The sequence below is a fragment of the Protopterus annectens genome, chromosome 13.part0 (assembly GCF_019279795.1).
Source record: "Protopterus annectens isolate FY-2018-M chromosome 13.part0, PAN1.0, whole genome shotgun sequence".
NCBI classification, from domain to species: Eukaryota; Metazoa; Chordata; order Ceratodontiformes; family Protopteridae; genus Protopterus; species Protopterus annectens.
The window spans coordinates 305,297,456-305,319,060 of NC_056747.1; the positions used below are offsets into that span (position 1 = coordinate 305,297,456).

At 39.5% G+C, this 21,605-nt stretch overlaps 1 protein-coding gene across 1 annotated transcript in view; it reads right to left on the reverse strand.

Moving 5' to 3' along the window:
* Positions 1 to 21,605, reverse strand: part of HCN2 (hyperpolarization activated cyclic nucleotide gated potassium and sodium channel 2) — a 963,160-nt gene that overhangs the window by 679,917 nt on the left and 261,638 nt on the right. Inside the window, exon 3 of the mRNA XM_044053893.1 lies at positions 7,721 to 7,882. Coding sequence (XP_043909828.1) covers positions 7,721 to 7,882 — 162 coding nt within the window. The remainder of the gene's footprint in view (positions 1 to 7,720; positions 7,883 to 21,605) is intronic.

Sequence of the window (21,605 nt, forward strand, 5' to 3'; positions counted from 1 at the left end):
TTGAGAGGCCCTATCTGGATGAGGTTGGGATCCCCTTATTAAAGAGATGAGATCCTCTGCCAGAGTAAGTATTTGGGAACTGGAACTGGGCCTGTGAGAAGGGGGCTTAACAGGCACAGACTTAGAAGTTTTGGCTGCTTTAGCCCTGGCAAAGGCCTTTATGGACATGGCTGCAGGCGGCCTAGCAGCACCACGTGCAGGGGTTGAAACATCCAAAGGGATGGAGTCCGATAGTTCTTGTGAAACCACAGTAGCAGGTTGAATTTCAGAGGCCGACTCAACCAGGTTAGAAGGGGCCTCGGTAGTAGTCATGGATTCGGCTGAAGGTAGAACCGTTTGCTCGGTTTCGGCCGAAACCGAGACACTCGCGGTTTGCTTAACCGCGGACCGCGAGTGTCGGTCCTTTTCTTTGCGTTTCTTAACAACTTGTGAAGTTGGAGGATCCGACGGCATTATGTACGCAAATTCTGAGCCGAAAAACTGTTCAGCAAACTCCGACCGACGTCTAAGCGTCCGTCGGTTGAAAGAAGCACAGGCTAAACAAGCTGCTACGTCGTGGTCTGGGCCTAAACAAGGTAAGCAGTAAGAGTGGAAATCTTTATGAGGTATTTGTTTCCCACAAGTTAAACAGTTATTCACTTTTTCTGACATCGGCTGAGGCAAGAAAGAGTCCCCAACGGGGTACTTAGCTTTTAGAAGTCTTCGAAGTAGTATTCGGTAGTAGTAATCTCTGGATCTGACCGACCGGCACTTGCGAACAGCTTCTGCTTCGGGCGCCACGCGGCAAGAAAGACTGGGGAAAATGGCGTCGGCTGATGCCTTTATACCCGAAGAACTGCAGCTATGACGTCGGGTGAAGTGCGACACCAGCCGAGGCCAGACCCAGACTTTGGAATCCGGCCGACCGAAAGGCTGCCTGACGACAGGACAACCCATTTGTAAGGACTGCAGATGCATCCTTGAAGGACATCTTTTGAAATCCATGTTCCAACAGCCTGGTTACCCTAGTAATTTAATTCAACCTCTTATTCAAGAAGTTTTTGAGAAAAGGAAGGCTGGACTATTAGCCCCTATCCTTTATTCGAATTATGTAGACCAAAATATAGATGTACTTTCTATGGACAACAATTCATTTAGAGCACAAGGAACCATACAAATAGGTGATTCCAATATTAAAGATGGTTTCATTACTACTTTCTGTAGTGATAGTGGTATGGTTAGATTTATTTTATACAAAAATTGGCAGTTTATCACAAATGACAGTACATTACTTGATAAACTAGGGCTACTACCTAATATTATTTTCAGGAGAGGGCACAATCTGAAATCCCTTCTAGAAAGTAAGGGTAATTGTAGTACAGCCAGAAATATAGGGATGTACACGTGTGGTAACTGTAGGATGTGCAGATTTATTGAGGTTAGTAATACTTTTTTTACCAATTACGACAAGTTTAATATTAAATTTAAACTAAATTGTAATTCTAGACTTGTCGTGTATATAGTTAAGCGTGTTTGCTGTCCTGCATTGTACATGGGTAAAACCGAGCGTAGATTGCAGGATAGAGTTTACGAACACACACATGCTATTTCTACGAACAAAATAGACAACCCTTGGGCTAAACATGTCATTCATAATGTGAGACATAGGTTTATGTTTAAAGCCATCGATCAAATACAGGTGGACATGAGAGGGGGTCCTTTCAATTTACTTTTAGAGGAATATGAACTTGCATGGCAAATTCGCCTTAATGCATTCTCGTTTCCTGGTTTAAACGATGCATGTAATATTGGATGTTTATTAAAACTTAGAAGTCTGAAACGATAATTACTTTTGACTTCTTATATAGTGTGAGAGATAACTAGTTTTCCACTTCCAGTTCTCTACTTACTGCATAAACTTGCGAGGTTGATTTTTCTCGTAACTTTTATGAGTATATATTTTTATACTTTTTCAACATTTGCACGTTCCTATTATAAATGTGTTCAATACTTTTAAAACTTGATGGATAGGAAGTTCAAATTTGTTAGTGAATGTGGCTTTAAAGCACTTGTGAGATTTACTTAACTGTTATGTAGTTATTTAACTTAATTAATTTAATTGATTTTAACTGATTCACTTTACCATTTGAGTGTACTAATTACTTATATACCATTTTTGGAAGAATGAGTGTTTATTTCTGAAGAAGTTGCTTGCAACACAAGGATTCAAAACACAGATTGTTCTCTCCTCATTTACTAAACAAAATTTACAAAAACATGACTGAAGGTATTATCAGAGGGAAAGATTTTATTGACATAATCAGGACCTTTGAGACAGTAAATCATACGCTACTGTTAGTACCGCTAAGTGAATACAAAGCTAACTGGCTATCAAGTCTTTCCAATTTTGCTTGAAATCCACTCATTAAGATATAAAAACTTTCCACTATAGAGTATATCAAGATTCACTTCTGGGACCACTATTTTTCACACTATTTATTGTTGATATCACACTTGTCCCACTCTTGCAAATGCTAAGTCTTTATGTTGATGACATTATTTTTTCTTTTTTCATGCAGACCCCTGTTTTCTTCCCCACTCAATAAGCCCATTCACCTTCCATCTGAGGGCTCTACTTATCAGTTATACACTTACACTCAGCATAGGTGTGGGCTGGGTGTCAGGGAGTCCTACTATCATCCACAGGGTCTGGGGATTTTTTACTGGCCTATGTGTCTCTCTCCTATGTGCCTAGCACTAGCTACAACTGGCTAGGCACAGTGAAACTATGGCATGTTTTACCACTGGGCCCTAAGGCACATGCAGTAACCATCCACCCTGCCCCTGCAGCCTGATGTCCAGCTTCCCTGAGTAGTGGCTTCCACCAGTACTCAACTGGAAAGAGATATTAGCATGATCCCTCCCCCTAGGACTCTGTAAAATGCCAGAGCCATTAATCAAACTCGGGTCACCTACGTCATAGTCAGGACTTTATCCCTCTATAGCATTGGAACGGCCTTGATGATATTTTTTTACTGAACTGGGACAAGATATTTGCTAGACTTCAATTCAATACATGATTGTTGAGAGTCTAAGTATGTACAGCAGTCATTTCAACTAAAACATGTTATTTCTAAAAACAAAATAAACCCAGTTCCAAATCCTCCTTCTTCAAAAAACATATTGACTCCAGATCATTCCTTTTATGAGCCTTATTGGTATAAGCACTTTTATCCTTGTAGACTTCTTCAGACCCAGTTCTTACATCCATACTTTCTATTGTCATGCTACTACTATAAATGCTGTTCCACAGGGGAAGTGGTGCACTACGGGACAGCTCAGTTCCACCTGACTGGCCTTTCACCTGCTCTGAATGAATACATCTGATATGATGTTAGACACATCCTCATTTGTATGTGGGGCCTTTCCATGTTCAAAATGTAAGCATCTGATGGGATCCTAGGCCCACCCTTATTTGCATGGGGATGCTCAAAAGTAGTGTTTGATAAGCCAGTGTGTCTCACCCTTGGAACTCTTACGTGTTGCTAAACTTTATTATCGACCAATCCTGTATTACCTTAAATTCTATCCATTTATGTTTAAAAAAATAATCAATCAATTTTGCATGTATGGTTACCAGACTGAATTTTACAACATAGTTTACAGACATTTTTGTGATTAACAAATATCACTATGTTGTTTTAAGAAATCACTTGTCATTTGAGCCTGTAATCAAATGTTAGTTTTAGGTTATTGCATCTTGATTATTATTTTCCTTCTCATTCTGTTTTCTCTGCTTACTGATATTAAGACCTATTCACTATTTAAAATATTTTAAACTACCAGAGCCAAAACACAACTTTTCTTCTCATGTGACAAAGACTGTTGGTGGATTCTGCCAACCAAGTAGCATATTTGCTTGCATCTTGCAAGCTTCCTCAGATCCCGAGATAACTTATGAATCATGTGGTGTCCAGACTGTGCAGAAGTATTAACTGTACTGATGTGAGTTCACAATACTGTGCTGTAGAGAGTTATTAATAATAATGTTATTTTAGGCTGTAGTAGGGAAGATAAAGCATTATTGAAGAAGTAAAATTATGAGAATACACTATGAGGTCATAATAAACTAGAGGATAAAACAATAAATAAAATTGACTAGTGGAATTCTGAAGAAGTATCTCAAGCAATTGTAGTGAGGATAAACCAATGATATAGGACTAAAAAGTGATTATTCTTTGGTGAAAATTTGACTTAAGGGTGTAGTTCTCTAACGGAAGCTATGGAGAATTTTTAGTAGAACAGTTTGTGGTTTACATTCTGCAATTGTAGGATAGTTTTAATGAAGCAGCTGTTGCTCTGTCCAAGGGTGTTGAATGCATTGAGTCAAACTTGCCCTTCTAATTTATTTTTTTCCAGGAAGACAGGATCTAAAATTCAACTTAGTCCAGGATATGGAAACTGAAAAATGAGTGTTCTTCCTTGTCCATGCAAGTGCCTTCCTGTGGATTTTCAGTGTAATGTCTAACAAATGGTGTGAAATGTGGATTTTCATCTAATTAAATGTCTTCCTCATATAAAACTTTTACATTTCAGATATTGTGCCCTGTAATCCACTCTTTCAGTGTTGCAGTCTCCCTTGATTTTTCTACAGTACTTCTGACCCATGCTAAGGTAGATAAGGTGGTTCATTCCACTTATTAGGCTGTAAAACCTGCATGTCTGAACTCCACGCCTGTATGCACCATATGCATCTGCCCTTTCTTCCCAGAATTTTGGCTCAAGAAAGGCTCTGATACTTCTTCCTTTTTTAAAGATAAAACTCAGGCCTGGTTCACTTATCAGTTTGTTATTCTCTATTATAATTCAATTCTCAGTGATGGCCATGCAGATTTTTTTATGGTCTATTGCAAATGTTATGGCCATGCTTCCTTTTCTGGCTTCAGTTTTAGGGTCGAGGTGGGTTATACTGAAGTTGTTCTGCCATCTGCTGACTGGGTCTAATAGGAAGGGGTCTTTTGCTATTTTCTAGTTCTTATGTTAATGATCATTCTGCTGTCTTACCCCATAGCTAGGAAATCCTTTGTGAGTTCATTTAGGTTGTATAGACATTCCTTAAGTTTTTTTGAGACTCTTGCGATGTGAATGCCCTGCAACTTTATGACATTGTACTTTGTTATCTGGGGGTGCATACTGGAAGTGTGTTGGAGTAGACTCACCTTTTGGGTTTTCAATATAGATTATTGGAAAAGGACTCTGTTTCAATATTCTTGCTGACATTGAGCTCTAGAAAACATATAGTATTCTGTCTGTGTTCATGGTAAATTTCAGGAAGGATGTTAAGTTCACTTTATGGATGTAGAAGTCTTTCAACTCTTTCTCATCTCCATTCCAGATGATGAAAATTTCATCAATGAAATGCAGATAACAGGTTATGTGCTGATGAAAATTTGAGAATAAACCACATCTTCCACCCATTTTGCTAAAGGAGCCAGGCTCAGGGTCATAGGTTTAACATCCTAAAGGCCAATAAGGTGGAACTGCGTTGTTCTACAGTGTACTTTGTCCCTTCTGTACCAGTAGCATCATGATCATAGAAAGTTTAGATGTAAGAATTGGATCTGAAGAAGTTCAAAAGGGTGAAAGCGCTTATCCCAATAAAACCTCTAAAATAAATTATCTGGAGTCAGTCTCTCTTTTGAAGGAGGAGGATTTGGAACTGGATTTATTTTGTTTTTAGAAATAAAATTATTTAGTTAAAGGGATTGCTCTACTTGGTCTTTCAACAATCTTGTGTTGGAATTTCAGTTTGTCTTGATGCATGCTCGTTGTATACAGCCAGGATGGATTGGAGATACTGGGCCCCCATTTGAGGGTGACCTTTGATTGACTTTTTGGAAACATCTTCCAAATAATATTAGATAAAAACTTAAAAAGGGCTTTAAAACAAGCTAAAGAACTATTGTCTCTTGGAGAATGTTTTTAGATACTCTGGAGAGAGTGGGCTGATCTGCTTTGAGGCATCAACTAAACCCTATCTTTCCCTCTTCAAATCCAGGAAATTAACCAGCTGAAACTGTTGATGTGTAAATTATACTCTTAAACATATTGTAAAGAAGTTTAAAACCCTATTTGCTAAAATGTACATCACTATGCTTAGACCCCTGCTGTAGATGACATGTTAACAGGTTGATAGTTATAAGCCATGTGATGCAGACACTACTGAGGAGACTAATCCAGTTTTCCAGTTGCTCTAGAACAATTTCTGTCTAACTGAATTGCTCAGGGAATCACAACAGACAAAAGGAAGCTGAGGGAATCAAACACTGACAGCAGGAAGCAGCCTGTTAACAACTCATAGCCTTGATCCTCTGTGCTAACTATACTAGGCTGCACTTATTATATTTCATACCTCTTACACGTATCATACTTATGTTAATGTTACTATTGTAAAATAAAATAATTATTTGCTTGTTTATTTTTGGATTATGCTGCACTGGAACCTGGGCCATGGCTCAAAAGGGTCAGTTGACCACCTCACCTTCCAGATTAAGAAAACAGACAAATAAATTAATTTTCACGGTTTCATTTTGTCCTTGTCTATTTGACCCCAATGACCAGAGTCTCTCTGATTTCTGTGCTATCCATTTCTATATTAGAACAGAATCTGTGATGTGTACCATCCTATGTCAGAAAAGGGTTTCAGCTAACAGACACACTTTCTTCAAAAACTGTTTCCAAAACAAGAGTCAGATAAATTATACAAATAATATACTAAAGGTGTAAGCCAAAAACTATAATTTATTTAACAAATCTAGAGATGATAAATGTATGTGCCCTCTTTAATCTCTTCAAAAACAGAATTAGATAAAATACAATAAGATGGTGAAAGAAAAAAAAATAAGAAATGTGATAGTCCACTAACAGAAAAAACAAAGACACTGAAAAACAGATGTGATATAAAACATTTTACTGGACCAGCACAGGTTTTGTAATTACTCGAGCTTTTGAGGAAGCATAAGCCCTTCATCAGGAGTTATAAAGTGTGCCTAGAAAGGGAAGTACATAATTTATTTCTAATTGGCCATAAAAGCTATTTCAAAAATACCAGTGTGGGAAAAATATGCAACTTGGATGCTTTCTATTATCATAGAGAAAGACACTGTGTGTGTGTGTGTGTGTGTGTGTGTGTGTGTGTGTGTGTGTGTGTGTGTGTGTGTGTGTGTGTGTGTGTGTGTGTGTGCTGTGTGCTTGTGTGTATGACACCCTAAGACTAAATCTGCAGAACAATATGCCCAGTAACTACCTATCAATAAAACAGTGAGTAATAAAAAGTTAAACCTAAAACATTACAGTTATTCAACAGACATAGATACATAGTGTGTGGTGTTTTACACAGAATAGCAACCAAAGCTGCAGTTCTAAGTTCCAGACAAAATACTTTTGTAGAAGGTTATCCAGAAATATCAAACTGGTAAAGTGACTAAATTAAGAATCATACAATATATAACTAGGGGTTACAGGAATCAAACATAGGACAAAAGACTATAGCTTATTTACATTTTACTCATTTGACCCACCACTGTGCTAACTTGCTTTAGAACAAATGTAGCTTTCCATGCATAATTTCTGACATGTATGTAATATCAAATTCTGCACTGTTGGTTGCATAACTAAAACTGCACAAAAATTAGATAATTTATTTTCAATCAGATGTCAGAGCTCTGACGGATGAACTTACAGTCATATTGTTGATGGACACCCAGCAGTCACTCGGAAAGTCTTGTAGCATGGGCACCAGGAACTGAAGGCAGCCATCCCAGTGACACAAGAGAAGCATCATGCTGATAAGATTAACGATCCTCATCACAGCACTAGCCAGGTCATAGGTCATGTGGAAAATCTGACAACAGCAAAAAAAAAAAAAAGAATTGCCATGATATCAAAATACAGTACAACTATTCCTTAAAAATGCTCTCAAGCAGAATGCTAACACTTCACTGTATATTTATAACACTCAGTGATTTCTGTTTTCTTATGTTCTTTGTCGTGTTTCAGAGCAATCACCTGCATTGCATATCCACAAGCTTGGACTGCAGCATGTGGCACTAGGATATAGAAGTGTTAAACTAATGAATACCAAATTGCCAGATCTGTAAGAATATTATTCAGTCAGCCTTTTTGCTATTGTACTCTTCTAAGAAAGACAGCAGTGTGCCAGATAAGAGAAGTTTTCTTCCTCTGTATCTGACACTGAACTGACAGCTCAATTTCAGACGGATAATACAGGTGCCACTGTTTGTTCAGTGCTTTTCACCCAACAGATATTGAAGACTACATCACAAACAATACATTCAGGGAACGGTAAGAAAGGATGTGTATTCCAAACCCAGAGCACCTCATCTGGTTTCAGAAAAAGCTATGCAATCTTAAATACTACCATTTATTTATAGTCCTTACAAATATAAATGAAACTACAGTTAACTGTGGAACTCTTATAGAGGTACAGATCACAAATAGGCAGTATATAATAATAAAAAGCTATGAATTTGAAAATATTCTCGGTGCCCACAGCAAGATTTAACTGTGATAGGAAACAAAAACTTAAAAATGTTTTGTGCACATCCTGTCAATAGAAACCTTCTTTGTTACTCTGAACTGTTTTGTCAGTCACCTCCTTCTCTTCCCCAGAAGCTTCAATCTTACCTCTGACAGTACTTTTTGTAATCGTTCAGAAAGAGAGCATTTGTTGTGAAACAATAGGCTGTGAGGTAGGTGTTTGCATGAAGACTGCAATTGTTAACATGTTTACTAATGCCTCCAAATATCAGAATCTGACAGCTTTACTTAGTTTTACAGCAAGTGACATACAATCAGTGACTAGTACGGTGTATTTCCCACCTGGCTTACTTGATAATAACAGCTTACAGACATTGAAGGTGCAGCAATTTACTGGTAGTTCTCAGACTAGCTGTCATTTGGACACCTGACATGCCACTGGCCATAGCCATATATAACAACTTCTTACAATGCCAATGTATGAAAGGCTCCTTCTTGGTGGGCCTTGTGCTTGTTTTCATCTTTGCTAGCAATCAGTGTTTGTATATTTTTTCCAGCTAATCCTACTATTAGGGATGGCTGTGCACCTGAAAGGAATCATGGTGTGACATCACATGTACATTAATTACATCATTCCCTGCACCTGCAAGTTCAGCAGTAGGCAACTACCTGCAAATCAAGAAATAAAACTGAGGAATTGTTACTGTCTGCATATCAAGCATATCCTTGCCAAACTTAAAGGGAACAACAACTGTAAAAGCTGGCTAGAGGGTCAGTCAGCCTGCAAAGGGAAAACAAAAAAAGTATTTCTGACCCATCAATGAGGGCTCTCAAAAAGATCCTATAGTTGGGGCAATTTTAAAGCACTAAACCATCAAGGCAGAAGAAGCCTAAGGACCACACCAAAATGAACCTCAGACAACTGAGTCATGGAAATTAGATTAGCAAGAAGAGGCCCAACTCCTGAAGTCACAATGGACAGTATAATACTTGAATAATGGAACACCACAGAATAATGGTCAAGGTGACCAAGTTTGCCAAAGAACAGACTAAACATCCACTAACCATAGCAAAGACCAGAAGGTGCGGTGAACACACCTGCAAACACAACTGAAAATCCTTTAAGAAATGAAACTGGCAGTTGTGAGTATTCCTTGCTTTCTCTGGGGAAGGGGAGATGAACTACCCAACCATCTAACAAACCAGCACAGTCACTTCAAGATTCCCCCTTGATGGGTTGTATCCTTTTACAGAGTGAACTGCTTGCCCTCTTTCCACAGCTTCTGGTCTCATAAAGAAATCTGGACAAGAAAGATCATGTCCATGGACTAAAAGCAGAAAAATAGGGATGAAGGTAGAGGAAGTAATCCCCAGGGGAGCTTAAAAGAGATCTTCACATCTTTGAGCTTGAAGCTCTAAGAACCACTTAAAGAGGTGGTGGCTACAAGGAAAGGAGTTTAGCCTAGAGACGAACTTCAATATCACTGAACCTACTAACCTTACAGTAGACAGGTATTTGAGCTGAAATACAAAGTCCAAGTCTTACAAGGGGAGGAGATTACTCAAAAGGAGACAGGACGAGCAACACTCTTACAGGTGCCACTTGATGAGCCAGAGCTGAGTTCAATCCTGTCACTCCTCAGGAACAGTGGGCAGGTGACTGATCAGCAATTCTTGTGGAAAAAACAAATCTCAAGCAAGCAGGCAACTGAAATATCAGCAATACCTGAACTTCAACAAATGGAAGTGTACAGGATACTTCTCTGTCGCAAATGAGAACCATTTAAACTTGGCAACTCAAATTGAGGGTTTCTCAAGAATTTTAATCCCCTCCCAGGGATCCAGCTTGCAAGCCATCTCTATAAGAGAAAAGGTGCTGAGACAGACCTTGAGCTAGGACCAGCTGTTGCAGAAATAAATGTATGCATCTATAGATGAGACTCAGAGTATTAGATGCTGTTCAAGGTAATGGCCAGAAAAGTGCACAACATATGAACTTAATCTATGTCTCAGAACTCTAAAATAAGACAAAGAATCAGTGGAAGAGAAGGAAACTATACATGCACCCCTCACAAACCTCATACATGAGAACAAGTCCAGCTACACCTGCTCCTTAACTAGAGATCCTATAAGAAAAGGGAACTAATATGATTCCTACTTACAAAGAAAGGAGCGATCTTCAGGGAGATCCATCTTTGGAAAGGCAGTCCAGATGTAGTTTCTGGAGTGACAGCCCAGGAAGGGGACTGAAGGTGCCTCTTTAAATAGCTGACCACATGTTCTCAGTTACAGCAACAAGAACTGCTGGAAGATCAAAGATGAAGAGCTAAACAAGGTTCCAGACTACAATTTATGTGGAGAGAAAATTATCATGTTCTTTTACCCAACGTGGAACTGCACCACAGACCCAGTACTGGATTGAACATCAGAGGTCCTGGGAACAAATTCCACAGCCAAAGGACCAGCAGCATAGCACTCCTGTCCAAGGGATCATAGGGGATTCTAGGTAAGTACCCTCCCATCAGTAACTATCCATTAGGAGCAAAAAGAAAACAATGTAAAGGGAAGACACATCCAGTATCCAGTGAGTACTTGCACAACAGAACTAGGGATGAACATGAAGAGATGGCCAAAAATGTGGCGAGGTCTTCACAAACTCTGCAAAGGTCAACAAATCCCAGAGACGGATGTCAGTTATGCCACTCTGAGGAAAGTAGAGGCATTAAAACCAAGAAAAATAAGTTAGGTCCAATTTTAGGCCAAACTTGTACCATGCCATTTATGCAAAGCTGATGGCTGATTGGCACTCTGCAAATGGGAAGGGGAGCTCACGATCCAGTTCTGAAAAGTGCAACCACTGACTGAGAGCCAGAAAGTGCCCACAAGACCAAATATTGCAGCCCTTCAGGACTGCAACCAAAGAAGACAGGGTTACCTCATGAGAAACCTCAACATGTAACCCAGGTAGGACAACCTGTTGACAAGTCATCTCACAAAGGAGTACTTGGGAGATCTCCTCTTTCCAGGTTTCAGCCACTGTAGCCAATGCATGGACAGACTATAGACAGTGAGGTATCTCAAAAGGTCATCCCTTTACCTAGTCATATCATCTAGGAGGAACCAAAGTGAAGACAACTATACTCGTTGCAAAAATGCTCCTATGAGAACTACTTCCAGGTTCAATGCAACAGAATGGAGGAATAAGGCATAATGACTACCTAAGGTAAAGGGAATGCTTAACTGAAGATCTGGATGTAGAAGCCATTTCATTCGGCAAAAAGCAGGACCTTCCATCCTGAAGAAAAATGGGACAGCTTCCACTGTCTCAGTTGTGGTCAAATCACAGCCTACGCCATTCTACAATGACACCAGGGCCCATGAAAGAAGACAGTAGGTGAAACAAGACCACCAGAACAGGGGATGAACACGGCCCTACCACAGTTTTATTGACTTTTAAACAATGGCTGAACAAGCACAGGAAATTAAAAAATACCCCCCACACACACACACACACACACAAAGATCAACTTGGATTGGATCCTGGGCTGTGGTTAGGCAGATTGACAAAAATACTCTCTTACAGGTTTCTAGCTGGCAAAGAGAAAAGGAATTGCTGACACTTCCCAACCTTGTGCACAGAGCAGTGATGGAACCATTTATGTTTCTTGGAAGAGAGGAGAAGCACAAAATTAGAGAATGGATTCAGCAAACAGGGGATCCGTTTCCACCTAAGGTGATCACTGCTCAGAGCCTCCATGGCCTGGTCAATCAGCAACTTCTCTTTTCTGTGCCACAGATCCTGGTGAAGGCTCACCCATTAGCGCCACTTATCAAGGACTGACCAATCCTGCAGTGCCCAGAAGAAGTCCTCAGAGGTGAAGCATTAGCCATGAGTACTCTAATCCATAAATTGGTGACTCAAGGGAATACCTTTTGATAATCTGCTGGGTGGTACCAGGGCCAAGCTGATCTATCAGAGGATAGTTAGCATGCCAGGGTTCAAGCCCCTCAATGAGAGTCAGAGGTACAGTTTTCCAAGGGCTCTTTTTTCACCCCCAAGATGGCAGACTAGAACTGAGTTGAGTTCCAACTAATCAGGGATGATTCTCATTGGCAAAATGTTTCAAAATCAAAGTTCAACATCTATAGAAAATAATCTGCCAAGTGTGAAAGCTATGTGAGCTACTGACAAAAAGCTGAGAAATAAAGAAAAAAAATGACATAGTTTTAGAATGCTTTCTTGTCATGTGGCAGGTATAGTAGTCCTGAAATAAAAATCTTAAACATGTAAGTAGAATATTAAAATGAATAATGGCAGATCTGCAAAAACTAATGGGATATGGAATATTAAAGGACCATTAGCATGAGACAATATTAGGAGCATATGTAACAAAAGATAAGTGACCTGGCTTGCCATATCATCAACTTCCTTTTATTCTTGTTTTTCTGCGTGGTCAGGGTGTCGTGTCAACTGCCACCATCTCGCTCTGTTCAAAGTCACTCTCCTGCCTTCTTCAGCACTCATGCCTGACTGTCGCAGGTCTTCTATTACACAATCCATCCATCTCTTTGCTGGATGCCCTGGTTTCCTCTTGCCTTCTTCCTGCCCCTCCCATATCTTTTTCCCCAGATTGTTGTCTGCTTTACTGCACATGTGCCTGAACCACTGTAATCTGTTCTCTTTGATCTTTTCTGCAAATGGAGCTACTTTGGCTTCTGCTCTTGCATCCTCATTTCTTCTCCTGTCCCACAGTGTGCATCCTACCACCCTTCTCAGGCACTTCATTTCCATCACCTCTAGCTTCCTCATCTGCTCTGCCTTTACTGCCCAGGTTTCTGTACCATACAGTAGTAGTGGTAGCACCACTATTTTGTACAACATATTTTTTAGCTTCTTTGGCATTTTTCTGTCATACACTACACCTGACATTCTATGACAGTTGGCTGCAGCCCCTCTGATTTTAGTTTTGACCTCCTCATTCAGACTTCCCTTCTCCTCAACCACCCCTCCCAGATACTTGAAGCTATTAACCTGTTCCACTACCTTCCCATCTACTTCAGTTCCCAGCTTCTTCTAATTTTTCCAGTCTGCTGCCATTACCACTGTCTTATCTGTGCTTAGTTTCATCCCATGTGCCCTCAGTTTTGTATTCCATTCCCCTAGCCTTTGTTGAAGTTCCTGCTCAGAGTTTGCCTGTAATGCCACACCATCTGGGTACAGTAACTTTGTCGATCTGACCCCAATGACCTAATGTAGTCTATCATCAGTATCAACAGCAGTGGGCTCAGAGCTGAACCCTAGTGAACACCCACTCCCAAAGGGAACCCCTGTGTGAAACCGAACACTGTCTGTACCTGACTCACTGGATCTTTGTATATAGCTTGCACTAATTCTACCAATGTTTCTGGGACTTCAGATCACTACAGGACTGCCCAAATCAGCTTTTTGGGACCTCATCCTAAGCTTTTTCCAAGTCTAGGAATGCCCAGTTGGTCTCTTTCCTCATCTCTATCTTCTTCTCAACTATCTGCCTCACTGCAAACATCTGGTCAGTTGTGCTGCATCCTGATCTGAATCTTAACTGCTCATCTCCCATCTTACTTTCTACTGCTTTGCATATTTGTTTATCAATCATCCTTTTCAGAACTTTCATGCAATGTGACAGGAGTTTGATACCTCTGTACTGCACACAGTTGTGGATGTCCGCTTTGTTCTTGAATACTGGTACTAGTATGCTTACTCTACAGTCATCTGGGATATGTCTTTCTCTCCACACTGCTACGAGTACCCTCAGAAGCCATTTCTCCCCTACCTCACCCAGCATCTTTATCACATCTGCTGTGACCTCATGTGAGCCTGCTGCTTCCCTTGACTTCATTTTCCTTAGTGCTGTTCTTACTTCTTCTATGGTGGGTTCCTCCTCTTCTCTCATAGAAGGTTGTGTCTGGGGCAGTACAGCTTCTGTTGGTTTTCTTCATTCAGTTGTTGCTAGAAGTACTCCTTTTGTGTCTATATCACTTCAGGAAAGTGACAGTTCACTGAACAGCATTTCATCGGAAGTGCCACTGATCGAAATCTGCTCTTGTGGGGGGCTGCACACCCTCACCCCCTGAAATTAAATATATCAACTTCAAGATCACACTACTGTGATGAAAGGGCAAATTTCCTGATTCTCACTGTACTGCGATCTCAGTATGAACAGTTCAATGAATGGCATGTTCGATGTAAGTGAACCAAAAATGCCATCCTCTGAACTGAATTTTCACTGAAGTAATATATTTCCATCTCCTTTTTTTGTCCTGTTGACTGGTGAGCATGTTGTTGCTGGCATTCCTTATGAAGGGTGTCTGACTATCTTCATTACCTTTCTGTCTTTGCCTTGCAACCTGATATAGTTTCTTTATGCTATTTACTATGTCATTTTCCAGAAGCTGGTAGAGTGCCTCTGATGTCTTCTTCTTTGCTATTGCAACTCCTTTCTTAGCCTTTTTGTTAGCTAACCAGTATGCCTTCCTAGCCTGGACTGGCTTTTCTATCTCCCACTTTTTCCTGTACTTCCTTCTTTCTTTTGATGACTTCCTGGACTTCTGCATTCTACCACAAGCTTTCCTTATGTACCTTATTTCCATACCTGGCTCAGTTCCACATCTCTTGCTCTCAAATATGCTGTGCTGAGGTGTTGCCATTCTTCTTCAACTCCACCAATTTCCTCTTCTTCTTGAGGTACTAGTGCCCTGAATAATTCCTTCAACTGTTTTGCTTTCTCTCCAATCAACTAGTTCTTCAGCCTGGTCTCTGTTGACCTTAGAGCATTCTCTGACCACTACTTGCAGCTTATTGTGGTAAATAGTGGTTTATGCTGTGGGCCGACTCTTTCACAGGGAAAGACTTTGCAATCACTGATTCCACTCCAGTGCCCTTTCCTTACTAGGAGGAAGTCTTTCTACGTTACATGTTAGCCACTCTTGTATGTGATCTCGTAACTGTTTCTTTTTCTGAGGCATGTGTTGGCTACTACCAAGCCATTTGGCAGACAGAAGTCTAAAATGGCTTCTCCTTCTTTATTACTGTTGCCCCACCCATGTGGGCCCAGGTAGTTTTCATGTCATATGTTCTGTCTGTCCTGATATGTGCATTCAAGTCATCCTTTATAAACACCAATTTATGTTGTCCTGCTTTATCTAGTAGGTTCTCACCACATTTTCCACACAATTTCTAGCCTGTCCTTCTCCTGAGTAGTAGACTCTTGATCCTTGGATACACATGATGTCCAGCTTCCTCCTTACCATCATTTCATCCACTTCCAAACTACATCCTGTTAGTGAACCTACATATAGTTCATGTTTGGCAGGTTTATTGGTTTTATATCCAGCTTTCACTCAACAGAGGTATCTCAGGAACCCAAGCTAGGCAACTGGACACCAACTGCCAGTAGCTTATTGACTCTGCTGATGCTGTGCTTTATGGTGGGCACACACTGGCTAATAGGGGCACTTAACCCCCTCCTATTGTTAACAGGGATCCCTTGTGTGGGTCAGAGTAGGTCATGTCCTCAACCCACTTATCACCAGCAAATACCCAAGACCATTTGGTAACATTAGTCAACACAATAAACTCACCTAGATCAATATTTTACACCGTTGAGTGGCTAGCCCTGCCATGGTGTGCTGTGAGTGGCTAGCCCTGCCACGGTGCACATTGTGTGTTCCAGGTCCTCCTCTCTTGAGGATACTACTGACTGCAGTAGATGCCCAACGCAGTTGGTCTATTCAACTCTTCCCCCTATAGGCACCATCAGCATGTTTTCAGAGGAGGGAGAACAATGCAAACTCCAAACAGGCATTGGCCATAAGTCAAGATTGAACACTGCACCTTGTGCATGGGAGGTAAATACCTTAACCATTATGCCAACTGGTCTCTTATTGCTGACTTACCTAGAGCAATAACCATCAGCTAGTATTCCTTGCATAATGAGTAGATGAAGAACATATGGGAAGATATTTAGGGGAGGACACCCCCTTCCAAAGGCCTTCTGAATATACTGATCATGCTAAGCTGCTATGGCAAGAGTTATTCAAACTTCCACCTTTCACTGTTCAAAGAAACATGCCTGGAAATATCAAAAAGGACATCTGAGGGCATACTCCTTGGCTCAGAATTGTTACAGGAAGAATCATGGGTACTGTTTCAAGGTAGAAAGGAATATAACCACAGGAGTGCTTTACAACTGTGCATGCTTCAAGTCTCTTCCTTCTCTTGGATACATGTCTGAAAAAATGGCATCCTTTGTTGAAGAAAGGTTAATCAAAGCAGTTGCCAGAGCCTGGCTCATTGGATCATCTTCTCTTTGAAGCTGTCACCACAGGGGAAACACTCTTTTCTCTGAGATGTGACAATCCTGGAGCATTAATTATAATAAAATCAATATGCCTTGTGTCTCCTCCTGCATCAGCAACGTTGCCCTCATAGAAAAGTCATTTTTGTGATTTTTTTTTTGTCTTTTCAGAGAGTGTTTTTCCCACTGGATTGTGATCAATGAAATGGAACTCACTGAATTCTGCTACAGTGAAATGTACCATATCCATGTAGAAGACATTATAGTACTAATACAAACCTGTAGTCAGCATTCTTCATTTGGGACATACCTAAAAATGGAGCTCAATTGATTCCTCTACTTAAATAAACTAAATGTACAAAGATGGGATGCATTTCTTGAATGGCTAACTGCAATGTAGTACAAGTACAGGATGATCTTTGGATCATCATGGGAGAGGCTCCATGATATTCTATTCCCGTGATGCACACAGGGGGAGAAGGAGCAAGTAACAGTAATAACAGTGGATAGCAGAAGCCACTTAAGGTCCTTGCAGATTCTTATAGCCAGAGCAACCACTAAGAGCTATTTACTTTAAGTTTTATTTAGTTATTTATTTATTTTAATTGCTTTGTCAAAAATACTCCTGGGGGGAAAACTAAGAGCATATATTTTAATTACATTGAATGTAATTGAATTACAATGGCACTTTTATTGGAAAGATAAAACTGAATATCAGTTATTACATACAAAAGTTGCAAATATAAATGAGAGGAATACAATGTGAGATACTTTATAACTATATCATATACACAGCATAGTTTGCTGTACATGTACAAGTTGATTTGCTATCACAGGAAACAACTGTAATACCAGTTACTTAGGATAATAAAAGGATAAAAGGAGGAGGAAGGAAAACAGGAGTGGTTAGAAGGGGAAAGGAGTGTAGTGTTCCATTACAGAAAAGCCGGATGGAGAGGTCAAGAAAGTCAGTAAAGGATGAGGAAAGAGTGGATGTGCACTTTTAGCTAAATTAACTCTGTAACATTATAAAGAACAAAAAAGCTACCACTGAAAAAGGCTCAGAATGTGTGTGCGATAAAAGCAAATGTCCAAAATTCGAATAAGAAGCAGACACAGACACGGCTGCATTATCCAGTTCAAAAATCTTTACTTGGAGTGTACAAAACACAAGCACTTTCACTACAAAACCTTCTTCAGGTGTTATAAACTGCATAATAAAACATACACCCTTATATACCTAAAAACAATTAATTAAAATCACATGACACACTCCATTTATTATCTTAAAAACATATTACACATATTTTATCACAACACAAAATAAGACAACAATTGATATATAGACTATATTTTATATAGTGTATATCATGGACACAAGTTGGTTACAAAATGAAATAGACAGCTGGGTGCACAAGTACCAGAATAAAAAAGTGCCCAATCCTGGCGGCCGCGCTGGTTCCAGGACTGGGGAAAAATAACAGTGTAGAATCCTCAAGACATGAAAACATTCCACCAATGGGGTTAGGCCAGGCTCAAGGGGAGGATGCCCCCCACCTTGTAGAGAGAAGTAGTAGTCCATAAAAATCACAAAAAAAGAGCCATAAAGATGAAAGAGTGGACCACTGAGGATAACAAAGAAATTATGTATTGCTACTATTATGCAAAAAGCACAGAATTTCCAGACAGAAGATGTACAAAAAGATTAAGACAGAAATTAGAAAAAAGAAAAATACGCAAAAAAAAAACTGTCAAAAGCTTCAAATGCTAATTTGTATTCATTAATATAACAGATTCATGAAAAACATTATATAGACCAAGAAATCTTGGGCTGTTTGGAAAAAGAAGAAGTTGAGGAAGTGTGAAAATATAAAGAACAAAATTGAGAGATTTTTGAAAGGTATAAAAAAGAAATATGGACATGGGAAAGAAACAGAGATCTGATATGGTGCAATATTTATGCAAAGGAGGAAGCTGAATTAATCAATACAAAAAAAAGCAGCCCCAAAGAAATTTGAAGATAAATATAGGCAAGGGCATCCAGATATGGAAAGTTTCACAATACAAAAAATACGATCCCAAAGGGGAATGCAGGACAGAAGATTAGTAAAGTAGAAGTTAAAAAATAGAAGCTGAAGTTATAGATCACCTGCAAAATAAAGGATTTAGTGTAGAAAGCCCAACACAGGTTATATAACAGCATGATGGCACAGCAAGTCCCCCAAGTAAGGAGAAACAGGAGGAGCGGGAGACATCTGAAGAAGAAATATGGACATGGGAAAGAAAAAGAAGTTTAATATGGTGCAATATTTATGCAAAGAAGAAAACAAAACTAACCAATAAACAACAGCAACACCAAAGATATTTGAAGAGAAATACAAGCAAAGGCATCTGGATATGGAAAATGTTATAACACAAAAAATAAGAAAACAAAGAGGGAATGTAGAAAAGAGGATTTGTAATAGAGAAGTTAAAGAAATAGAAACCGAACACAATGACCCACCACTGGACCAGTAATCAAGGAGCCTCAATCCTCACCACTGACAGCAGTAGGGGACATAAACTGGGAGGATAACAAGTACACACAGTATTTCTAGATGCAGCTGTCTCAATTAAGTGCTATTTCCCTTAAGAGTACACAGAGACCACAGTCTGTCCAGGGCTGGTTTCTTTGTCTTTCTCCAGATCCACTATAAGACTCCCCACTGGCATAGCTACAGAGTTGAGATCTCAGCTGAGTGGCCAAGCCAAGACCTCCAGCATCCTCTTTGTCCATCCAGTGCTTCATGTCCCTCCTCAAGTAGCTGATGAACACACTCTTTGAGGTTTGATTTACACACACACACACACACACACACACACACACACACACACACACACACACCTGGAAAAGGCTAGCACAGGTTTACTAGCTATGCCTCCTTTTGCCCAGACTATAAGGTACTTATCACTGCCAACAGCCATCTCCTTATCAGCTTCTTTAAGGGTCTTAACAAAGGATGTCCAATCTTACTGTGCAATATTAATATTAATACAAATGGTAGTTTGACCAAGAGCCAGGCTATTAGGAGTGGCCTACATATTGTCACCAAATAAATATGCAGGTACTCTCAAAACTCTCAAAACTTACATATCTCTAGACAGATCAGCCACAATGAAAGGTTTACATATATTTAATAATAAATAATAAAAGAACAAGAAAATACTCAGTATATAATAACAGTGATATCAGAGTTCAAAATCTCAGGAAATATTTAAAATAACATTGCAGGACAGTCTCAAATAAATAAAGAAAAATATCTAAACTAAGCTTTGCTATATTCCTGACTATATCTAAGAGAATTATACTATTCCCTAAAAACATACTTCATCAAAGCAAGGCAGATGTGTGGTGAATGGTTTCTATTGTTGTCAGTTCCAAGACATAATACAGAATGCTCTATCTCTCTCAGAGACTTCTCAAATTAATATCTCAAATGTTACTGCTGCGATAGCTTGCAGAATGACATCATTTTTTTGTCATCTGACTATTCCAGGTGATACCCCCACTGCTGGAAGCTAGCAGTATTTAGCATCTACCTGTGAAAATAGGTAGACCTCAGATCTTTGGCAGATGGTGGAAGTCACAAAACAATTGCATTACTTCATACTTTCAGTAATTAATTCACTCTGAAGACAATACAGAAAGCTCCCTAGTACAGACATTATGTCTCCGGCCTAGCCTGTAAAGTAATTGAATTTCAGCTATTTTCTGAAGTTAACCTCCTGTATTCCAGTTTCCACTGTTAAAATATATACATTTAAACAGTTACAATAGTGCATTTACATTCCTGTTCTATTCCAGTAGGTCACGCCATGGTTACATTTTAAGCACAAGCACTTGACAAAATAGCTTTTTAACACGTCTGTACAAACCAGTTTGATATACACATGACATACAGTTCTAATACATTTGTAACACAAGCATCTTATATACATCATGTTGATATTCACAAATGACATATAATTATTTACAAAATTCCAGAAAGCTGTGCTGGCAGTATCTCCCTTTGTCACACTGAGGTTATGAATTACCTTAAAAATGAAGGATTTAGTGTAGAAAATCTAACTCTGATGATACCACAGCAGGACAGAAATAATGAATCCCCAAATTAAGGAGAAACCAGTGGAGTGGGAAACATCTGATCAGTTGCCATATGACAATACTTTGGAGCCTTCAGTAAGAAACCAGTACAAAAGTTCAGTTGGAGTTGCACAGCAACGGAAGGAACAGAAAAATGTGGTCACTCTGACACAGTCAATGTTGTGGAGTGATAGGACAATGAGTTTCCATATGAAAAAGCAACAGATGACACAAGATGAAACTGAAGAGAATGTGGCACAGGAAGATTTCCTGGAACTCTCTGTAGAATGCCTGCAGGAAATGGAGAATAAAGAATGTGACCTCAACTTATACGAAAATAATCTAAGGGAAGAGTTACATGATTTAGTAGATATGGATAGACATATTAAGAACATCAAAGTTTCAAAACTTCGAATGTTCTAATATCAAACCCTATTCAGCAAAAGCTGAAAATATTGAAGCAACAGAAAACCAATTTTTTTTCCTAGGGAAAGAATTTGGTTGTCCATTTCTGTTGCTTCGGTATTTTCAGCGCTGTGATGGAAAGTTACAGGTCAGGTTCAGGTAAGTGTGCGATTGAGTGCAGGTTAGGTTAGTTAGGGTTAGGG